Source organism: Musa acuminata, chromosome BXJ1-9 (genome assembly GCF_036884655.1).
Source record: "Musa acuminata AAA Group cultivar baxijiao chromosome BXJ1-9, Cavendish_Baxijiao_AAA, whole genome shotgun sequence".
NCBI lineage: Eukaryota > Viridiplantae > Streptophyta > Magnoliopsida > Zingiberales > Musaceae > Musa > Musa acuminata.
The window spans coordinates 45,704,836-45,714,956 of record NC_088335.1 but is presented as its reverse complement, the minus strand read 5'-3'; the positions used below and the strand labels follow the sequence as shown (position 1 = coordinate 45,714,956).

Below are 10,121 nucleotides of genomic sequence, written 5' to 3'. Positions count from 1 at the left end.
ACTTCAGCAAAGAGTGGGATGTTGCTTGCACTGATCCATCAATTGATGCTTCCTGTATTCTTCAGCTTCCACAAAAATTCATATAATATTAAATTTATACTACTCAATTTTCAAGGTCCTACACTGTTAACTTCAGAAAAAAGTGGCCTGTTGCTTGCACTGATCCATCAAATGATAGTGAAATATGCTTCCTGTATTCTTCAGCTTCCACAATAATTCAGATGCTCTTCAGCTTCTACTGCTAATCACTGTGAACTTCAGGAAACTGTTTCTTGCACAACACCATCAAATGATTTCAAATACATGTACTGCTCTCAACAAATATGTGGTTTGTACTTACTTGTAGACCTGATCAGATTACAAAACTGGATTAGAAGAATCACAAGTTGGCTAGGAAGTCTTGCATCAGAGATGAGGAAAAGTCAAGTCAGTTGGGTTGTTCAATGGACTATTTTGATGTGTTTGAGGGCCTCAGTGGCATAAATCCAGATTTGACTAATAACTGCACTGAATAGTTATTGAAATGAAAGCCAATTATTTATGACTAATAAGATTTCTGTCACTCAATCTCTATTAAACATCTACAGGAGCTACATTTACAAATCAATAATATGATTGAATGTGGACATTGAGATGATACTATGAGGGTCCACTTGATATTTAGCTGATGAAAGCACAGAACAAACAAATCATATTTTTCAAAGGTTGGTTATTTAATTCTGGGTGTTTTGAGTTTTCAACACACTGTTCCACCAAACCTTGGAGGTTTCTAATGATACATCTTCAAGCATCAAATCAAGAGCTATTATTAGGAGGAAGAGTATGATTAAGGTAGAAATTTTTTTGTGATCATGAAGTTTAGCCCAACTTCATGATTATATACTTGGGGCTAATATATGAGAAAATTACAGGATTAAAACACACATCAACAACTTGGTTGAACCCTCAACAAAAAAAGAAAAAGAAAAAACTTTTGATGCTTTTTGACAAACTATTTCCCTAGCAAGACTGATTGTCCTCCTTCATACCATTCCATCTGTTAGAACAGTGCAATGCCTTTGGCCCTCAATCATCTAATTCTCTATTACCACCTTTCTGAAACATTGGACTTAGTCAACAAGAACCTTTTGCCTTTATAAAATATAACCCCACAAGACCAAGCTTCTCCACTAGCCAACAAGCAATCAAGAGATGCACTTTAGGTCCCCAAGAACAATTCCATCATACTCCAAAACATTTTTCTTCCTCTACACATGGTAATACTTCCATTTAACCATGGTCAGGACATTGTTGAACAAATTATATATGAGAAAAAGAAAGAACCTTAACTTTTAGTGCTTTTGTCTCAATTAATGGACTTTTTACATCCAAGGTTTAGTATCACAGAATGGTGATTTTCCATTTATGACTGCCATCAAAATTCCATGGTCCTCCCCTACTCCAACCCCTACAAGCTAAAGTTAAGTAGAGGAATAAACACCTTCCCACTTCAAGGCCACCAATGATTGTCACCAAGCAACAACTCAAACTAGGCTTCAACAAAAACTATTAGGCCACACCACCCAATGGTTTCACATATCTATCCTTTCAATGTTAGAAAATATCATATTTGCCCCTTCATATTATGGTATATATAGAATATAGGCTAATCACTAATATTGCTTTAATTATTCACCTCCATATAGGCTAATCACTAGCAACCATGAGTACCAATGAGTTCAAAAAATAAAGTAGAAAATATGGAAATTATTGATTTAATATATACATGATATTCTTGAAAAAGTGTTAATGCTGGTCAAAATTTTAATGTCATTATTATGCTGATAGTCACATGATGGTAATTTTTTGAGTTTTACATGGATATATTTGTTAAACTCAAATTAGGGAAATAAATATGTAATTTCACCAAAAAATCACCTTTTTTTTTTTTTTGCTAGCCATTGTGATGTCTCCCTCTGCTAAGTAAATATTATGATAGATAAATAAAATGATAAATTTGCAGATAATGTTCTTGACTCATTAAATATTAAACATTAACCATTGACCGAATTCTAACTTCATATTTGCAAGTATGTTGTAATATACAAGAAAATATGAACTTTTATTTATTTTTATTTTTTTTAGAAAAATGAATATGATAGTCATCAACAATTCTCACTTGGCTAAGCCAAGCCAAAAACCCTGCTACAGTTTCTGAGCTATACTGTTCATTTCATACTCACATCAGTGTCACAGTAAAGATTAAACCTCCGTACTGATTTGGATTGAATGCGTAGTGCCATCATCTCTCTCTCTCTCTCTAAGTATTCTGCCAATGCCATCTGTTTCAGAGTAATTACCATAAAAGAAATAATAACTACGGCATTGATTGCAGTCACAGTCAGTAAAAGACGCGAGAGAGAGAGAGAGAGAGAGAGGTTTCAGTGGAAGCAAATACGACGCTTCGGAGGACTCTCCTCTGTTTTGGTGAGGTGATCCCAGCGCACGGTGCCTTTAAATAGGCCCCCACCTTTGCTTCCTGCTTCCCCAGGCATAGCACCACCACAGCCTCCCCTGGCCCTGCGATCACCACTAGTGATCGCTCTCGGAGAAGGAAGGAAGCGGAAAGGAACGATCTTTTAAAGGTTTTTGCAGCAAAAATCGGACCTTTGAGTAAAAGTGATCGCTCTAGGAGCGGCAAGGAGCGATCATTTCGAGGCTTTTGGTCTCTGGTCTTAGATTGAGTTCGGAGAAATCACTTTGGTCGTTGTTCTAATGGAGGTCGAGTCAAGTAGATCAAAAAGATGATACCTTTGATCTTTCTGTTGTGCCGCGGGCTGCAATGGTTGATAGAGACATGTTATTTCCAGTTTCTTGAGGTTGAGGCGCTCTTCTTTGTTGGAGTAGAGAAGACCCGTTGATAGTCTGTAGGAATCCAATCTTCTTTGTCACAGAAGCAGGAGCTTAACGATGCATTAGACGAAGGGAAATGGAAGAGTTTTGGCTTCCTTTTTGCCTCATTCTGAACATTGAAGAGAAGAGAATCTGAAGCTGAGGGCCAGGTCTGGTGAGTTCATACATCTCATTATATTTGTCCTATTGGATTTGTTTGCTTTGGATTACAGAACTGCTCTCTGAAGTTTTTCATTTGTTTCCATCTCCATAGCAGAGGAGCAAAATATTATGCTGAGGAATAGATCCAGAGCAGTTGGTGGCAAACAGGGCTTGATGTCTGATTCCCAGCCCTTCCCATCTCCCACTGGCAACAGCCTCAGTAAGCCCACAGCTTCCTCCCTCTTCCCCTCTCCAAGGCTCTTTCGGAGCTTCTCTTCGAAGGGCTTCGCAGACAGTGAAGTTGCCATGAGCCCGACCTCCATACTTGAAACCAGACACTTGTCTTCCTTTGGGAATCTCTTGTACTCTGACAAGCAGCCAAAGAAGCCTCCTTGTGAGGTTGTCTCAGCCTCAACAGAGAGCAAACACCATTCTCGGAACTATGGTAGACCGGAACCCATTGGCCTTGGGTTAGTTGATGCACTCAATGATGACAAAGCCAAGGAGTCATCTAAGGCTGAGCGTAGAATGGTCGTGTCTGGCTCACAGTTAAGGATTCAGATCCCCTCCGTCAACTCAAACTCCAATTCGCTGGGCAGGTCCATGGAGCTACCTAGTTCTCCGATAGAATTTGGCATCAAGAACAAGGATTCCCAATTGGCTTTGTTCTCTCCCATCCGGAGATCCTTGGGCCATCACCATGAGGTGTCTGTCTCTTCCCCTCGTGTTTTCACCGGGAGCATCTCTGCGAGCGAGATGGAGCTCTCAGAGGACTACACTTGTGTGATCTCCCATGGGCCAAATCCGAAGACCACACACATATTTGACAATTGCATTGTGGAAAGCTGTGGTGAGGAATTCATGCCTGCAAGGAAGGATAATAGTTTTGTGCCAAGTCAAGGCTATCCTGCAGATGATTTCATAACCTTCTGCTATGCATGCAAGAAGATTCTTGGACACGGGAAGGATATCTTTATGTATAGGTTAGTCTCTTAAAACTTTCTTCGTGAAATTAACATTTTAAGTTATTTACTTTAATTTGACAATGCATGAACTCAAATTGCAGAAAGTAGGATTATAGTATTATTTTTGAGGCATCTTTAGCTATGTCTGTCATGAAACTCTATTACATGCTATAGGCACGAGTATTGGGGATAAAGCTCATCAGTGCTTGCTGAAGATTTATTCTTTGCTGGTTGTTAAAATTTCAGCTTCCTGTGATCATGTTTAGGTACTTATACCATGAAAGCTCATCAGTCCTGCAATCGCCGAGCAAACTAAAAAGAGAATAGTTCTCTTTTTGTGCCATTATGTTATGGAACTCTTAGACAAGCTGTTTGATTAACTTGAATGAGATCAATAATAGTGGTGTTTGCTCACTGAGGGCAACATTTAGGTTCCTTGTCACTTTCATAGCCAAGATTAGACACTACTGTTTCATTTTGTCTCATATGTTTTCTGTTCAGAACTGTAGACATTAGACCATGTACATGCTGTTGTTGTTGGGATCTTCATGACTCCACTGGTTGCTATTGGGGTCCCCAATCTCTCTGCAGGGATTGCTTTCGAGGTCAATAAAAAGCTTTCGGCTCTTGATTCAGAATTGAATAACTTCATGCTTTGTGTTGCTGTTACCCGACAAGGACTAGGCATGGAGAGGCCAAGAGGGTCACCATACATGTCCTTTTCTTTTGGGCCATTTCAGCCATTGATCTATTTGATTGATCCATGAATTGCTCTCCTTCCTTGTTCTTGCACTTGGTTTTTGCTTAATCACTGTAGCTTCTTTCTGACCTTACCACATTTGTTCTTAGAAAACATTTCAGTTGAGAATACTTTGTTCAGCTTGTATTTTGGATTTCACCAGTATGATGTGCAGGACTGATGATACATGTTTCTTTCAGAGGTGAAAAAGCATTTTGCAGCAATGAGTGCCGGTACCATGAGATGCTCATCTATGAAGAGTTGGACAATCACTCTACAGATTCATCGCTAAAGTCTAGCCCAAGCTTCTCTTCATCTCATTCGTGTACTATGCAGGTGATGAGGAAGTCGCAGACGTCGACCATGGAGCATATGTAGCTTCTTGTGAATTTGTTTTTATTGTGTTGGATTTAGGTCCAAAAGAGATGAAGCTGATCCTAGGAAAATGCTTGGTCATTTTTGCATCCATGTGGGTGTTCTTTCATTGTTTCTGGTTTCAGTGGAGGGAGAATGGTGAGGTTTTGTAGAGATGGCTCTGGATCAGGCTACTGTGGGTTTGTGCCTGCTACTGTGGGTTTGTGCCACAGTTTTTTTGGCTGAGAGAGTGACATGTCAAGGTTAATCATGTCAATCAATGTTATGTTCACTAGGAAACTCATCTCCTTTTGGCTCACTGTTCTCAAGCTATCACTTTCAGATTACCTAATAGATGCTCTCTTACTACATGTTAGTCCAAGCAGTAAGTGGAGAATAAAATGTGCATTGTGGAAAAAGAAGCTCCATCTCATTATGGATTTTAACTCATAATGTGTCCCAAAAGTCAGAAGAGTTCTTCCCTTGGTGGAGTTGCCATCATGAGTTGATAAATTATGTTTCCAGATTATAAATGATACTGTGGTTGCTTTCAAAAACCAGCATCACTATATATTTCTTGTGCAAACAGCATGGTTGATTAGTATTTATTCTATCTTAATTAATGATCAATAGGTCAAAACCTGCTAATTTGTCAAGACTTGATAATTTATGGCAGCTGCAACTGTGTGCTATATTTATTTTATGGCAAAACCTACCTACTTTGTAGCATGGTGTCATGATTTGGGTGCTTACAGAATAATTGCATAGACAAAGTGAAGTATAAATTAAAGGTTATTATTGCTTGCCTGTTCAGAGGGAATATTTTCCACCACTGTTTTCTTTATACTTATCAATAAATTATTATTAAGCTTTATGTCATCTGACTCAAAGCTAAATATTTGAGAGTAGGCAGTTTGACCATATCAGATTGTAAGTTCAGTTTAATTTACTTGGATGTGGCTTCAGTGCACTTACTGTTGGTAGAGTAGTACATGACATTAGCATGCACAATGCAAGTTTAACTGGTGAGTTCTACTGTCACATAGATTGATCATGCATTGTTGAACTTACAACACATTCCCCAGCAAATACCAGCAACCACAGTCCATTTCTTCTAAGTTCTTGAGTGCCTGCAGTGTTCAACCTTTTACAGTATCATTTTTTCTGCTGTAATATAGCAGTATATAAGAATAGTTTGTTTGAGCAGGAAGATCCATGTATGGACTCTTAATTGTAGTATGTAATCAGTAATTGATTCAAGAACACAAGAACTCCACCAAACTGAATCTGATGCATCAAAACCCTTCCAAACTGATATGAACAGAGAGTGGACAAACAACTAACATGAAGAGATATGACAACAGAGCACAACCAGACAACTGCATTCAGAAGCTAATAAGGAGGTTCTAATTGTCCGAGCACTGCAAGTGAGAAGGTCTCTGAGAAATAAGCAGGTAGCTTGAGATTTTAGTAGCTTAGGATGTTTCTCTCCAAGTAATCCTCTTTCACCATCTTCTGCAAGAATTGCCAAACAGCATAAATGTGGGATTTGGATTATGACTGTGACCTTTGAATTTTCGTGCAAACTTCAAATTGCTTACAAACTCTTACAAAGCTTCATCAGACATACTAGCAATGGGATCATTTCTCCCTGCTTTTCCTACCTGAAGGGAGAAAGTTATGCCTTAAACAGTAAGCTGAATGTGAAAGATCTGAGTTTACTGCAATGTGGAAGTACAAGGAAGAGTACCTCAAGGAATTCCAGCAGGTGGTGGCACGGCAGGGATATGATTTCTTAGAGCTACTGCTGCTCTCAGTGATGAAAGTGCTGCTGTTAGTCCCCATTCAAGCAAGTGTTTGATAGAATGATGTCCTACAACTACACTTACAAGTTGGTAAGGCCTGAGGTAACTCTTCTTCTTCTTCTTGGCACGCTTCAGGGAGGTTGATGGCACGGTCGGTGTCAATGGGGACTCCAAGCAGCTTCGATGCTGTTCCATCGAAGACAGCACAAAGGCAGAGAGGCTGAGTCTTGATCACATTGGTTAACTGCTTGCAGCAGTCCAAGGATGGACAGGTTGAAGCATCAGTCACATAGTCAAGGCAGGGAGCAAGCTCGAAGAGCACATCAGTGCAGTCCGATCGATAGCGGGATGTCGCCGTGCAGATTGTTGTTATCAGGAGGAGCAACACACCCATTCTCTTGTCCAAGTATATGATCAAAAGAAGATGGTGGTCTGGCAATGGAGCTTACAGGATGAGAGTGAAACAAAGAAGAAAAGCAGAGTACAGTAATGTAGTGCATGTGAATGAGCAGTCCTTCATGATTGAGTAGGTCATGATGAAGTGATGCAGGTTCTTGTAAGAAAAGCACAAGATTAAGTTGGACTGTTGTTAACCTGACAAAAGAACAATGGTCCCAAAGAACAGCAGGAGAATAGGGATGGATAAGTATGAGGCATGTCCTATCAATTAGCTCAGCATTGTGATTCCATCTGATGACTGTAGTGTGCCATGGATTCCTTCCTTCTCTGCAGTTCCATAGGTTCTTATGGCTTACTATTAGCAAAACAGTGATACCATAAGATTAAGAACATTCTTTTTTTCTTCTATTCCAAATCAATTGGATAAAAGCACATCAAGTCAGTCACAGATTCAGCAGTCATAATCTTAGAAGTTATGAATTGTTAGAATAGGACTATCCATCATATCCTCATGCTGTAAATCTGTTCCTTTTGTTTAATTATCTTCTTAGTCTCCTAAAAGTCATTCTTGATCTTTTAAGGTTCAAACAAGCTGCCTAAATGGATCTTAATTGGATGAATTTTCAACTTAAACAAGAATGATGAGAGTAACTCCACTGATTAGCATCAGGTGCCAATAATTCTGGCTTTACTCTGTCTCTTTGGACTGACAAATGGAGAGCAGTTCAGGCCAAAAAAGAAGAGAGATCTGCACGAAGTAAAGAAATGATTAATTATGATCAAAAGTTGCTCCATGTGATGCCAATGCTTGTATCTCTCAATTTCCATGTCAAAGAGATCTTCACTTAGAGTTTGATTGCAATGTAGCTCTTAATTCCCATGAGTTAGTAATTAGACTAGACTAACAGAAAACTTAATGGAATTCCTTGCAACCTGTTGTCCTGCATCCCAATGTTCTTGCTGACCAAGAAATCATTACATCATGTATATTCTTTTTCTTCTTTCTGAAGAATGCATCATTCATTTTAGTCATTGGAATGACTAATATGTAAACACCATCAAGTTGATTATGATGATTCAGAACACAATGCATTAACAGGAACAGTAGATGAATTCTTCCAGTCTGATACAAGGTGGCCTTTCTCAATTCTGACTATTACAACACAGTTGACTGTAGTCTATCAAACATGGATTAGATTTAGGAAATCTCAATTTGCTAATCAAGCTTAGCTCAGATGGGAAGTATCCTCTTTTCCAATCAAAGGTTTAAGAGTCAAAATCTAAAATGCACACTCACTGCACTTTTCCTGGGCTTTGAGTATCACTTTAGAGGATTGCTACAGGTCCATTTTTGTGCCAGAAAAGAGGGCTCTGTTTCATTTGAGATTAGCATTTGTCATTGTTGAACACCATTGAATTCCATATGACAACATAGAATTGGTGTCTACTGCAATCGAGAATATGAGCTGCTTTCTCCAAATGTAGTAGATATTTGAACATGCAATCAGCTGCTTGAACACAGAACCAAATCCAACACTAAATTCTTGACAAGTATTCCTGATGAACTCTTCGGCAAATCGAAATGAGGTCGACAAGTATCCCATACTAGTCCAGACAAAAAGTCCTTCAAAACTTCAGACCATGAATAAGATTACATGTACTGATCATTTCCAAACTTCATACTGGTGATGATGTTTTTGGATCAAAGCAGTCCGACAATATCGAATTACTTGACATAAGCACCAAGACTTCGCCATTGTAAACATTTGCAGATTCAATGTACTAAATTGGAATCAAGCATAACGAATGATTCTAAAAAAATAGCTGGTCGAGATGGCCATCTCTGACCAAACACATCAATCACTCCAACCCAGTGCAATCTAACAACTACATTCAATCCATTTCTTACAACGTAAACAAAGATGAACATCCAATCTCTCAAATATGAATCTATAACATGTAGATAACAAAGAAATATTTATATAACACTCCATGGATCAACTTCAAGCACAGGAAGCCACAAAGAGGAGGAAGAAGAAGGAGAAGAGAGCAGTATTGGACTTTGTAGAGCTCCTTGCCATCGATGCCTGGGTCGTCGTCTTCGCTCCACTTCCTGCGGCAAAACCAAACATAAGCTGTTGATTTGCTTCGATTTAGCTTCTCATGTCCTGTATATACCTGAAGGAGGAGTCGAGACTGGAGGGGTCGAGTCAGTGGGCACACTCTCAGGTGCTTGTGCGGCTGTAGGAGGTGCGGCTGCAGGAGGCGCGTCTGTGGGAGGTGCTGCTGCAGGAGATGCGGTGGGCGTCGGCACGGCCGTCGGGGCTGCCGCTGGTGCAGACACGGTGAAACCTGCAACACCACGACACGCTTCAGCAACGCGAACCTCTTAACCGATGGAGAGACGCTCGAGCAGGAGCAGCAAACAGGAGGAGACCGCTGCACTGGGTGGCCGGAGACATCTTGATCTTGCAGGCGCCGGGGAGCGTGAAGGCCTGCGTCTGGTTGAGGACGAAGCCGAGCTGGGTGATTCCGCCGCCGAGGATCGCGCACAGGCACTGCGTCTGCGTCTGCACCACGTCGGCGAGCTGAGTGCAGCACGTCGACGTCGGGGACGACGAGTTGCCGACGAGGTAGCCGATGCAGGGCGAGAGGCCGGCCAAGGTAGGAGAGCAACCAGATGTTTGAGCTGAGGACGGTGCACAAAGCACGGCCGCAACCAGCAACGCCAGGGTTATCTCGAACGCTCTTCTCGCCATCGATCACTGGGAATGTGATGTCTCCGCCGAGCTGAGATTTGCTGAACTTGATGGAGAGAGGAACGGA

At 40.5% G+C, this 10,121-nt stretch overlaps 2 protein-coding genes and 1 long non-coding RNA gene across 6 annotated transcripts; 1 reads left to right on the top strand and 2 right to left on the bottom strand.

Annotated features, from left to right (window-relative positions):
* The first annotated feature begins 2,516 nt into the window (after positions 1 to 2,516).
* Positions 2,517 to 5,462, top strand: LOC135585340 (FCS-Like Zinc finger 8-like). Of its 4 annotated transcripts, none has more exons than XM_065084081.1 (3): positions 2,517 to 3,041; positions 3,149 to 4,016; positions 4,938 to 5,462. In XM_065084081.1, the coding sequence occupies exons 2-3, from the start codon at positions 3,163 to 3,165 to the stop codon at positions 5,113 to 5,115; spliced, it is 1,032 nt and encodes a 343-aa protein (XP_064940153.1). In that variant the 5' UTR covers positions 2,517 to 3,041; positions 3,149 to 3,162; the 3' UTR covers positions 5,116 to 5,462. The 4 variants fall into 4 exon arrangements, with proteins under 4 accessions (XP_064940153.1, XP_064940152.1, XP_064940151.1 ...); XM_065084080.1 differs by having other exon boundaries at positions 3,146 to 4,016; XM_065084079.1 differs by having other exon boundaries at positions 2,517 to 3,046.
* A 911-nt stretch (positions 5,463 to 6,373) lies between these two features.
* Positions 6,374 to 7,448, bottom strand: LOC135594392 (uncharacterized). Its single transcript, XR_010480084.1, has 3 exons — positions 6,981 to 7,448; positions 6,842 to 6,898; positions 6,374 to 6,755 (listed from the first exon to the last, which is right to left on the bottom strand). It is a non-coding gene; the product is annotated as an uncharacterized LOC135594392 (long non-coding RNA).
* Positions 7,449 to 9,044: 1,596 nt separating this feature from the next.
* Positions 9,045 to 10,093, bottom strand: LOC103999032 (non-specific lipid transfer protein GPI-anchored 15). Its single transcript, XM_009420665.3, has 3 exons — positions 9,733 to 10,093; positions 9,474 to 9,647; positions 9,045 to 9,408 (listed from the first exon to the last, which is right to left on the bottom strand). Exons 1-3 carry the CDS (start codon positions 10,052 to 10,054, stop codon positions 9,299 to 9,301), a joined length of 606 nt encoding a protein of 201 aa, XP_009418940.2. The 5' UTR covers positions 10,055 to 10,093; the 3' UTR covers positions 9,045 to 9,298.
* Positions 10,094 to 10,121: the final 28 nt, after the last annotated feature.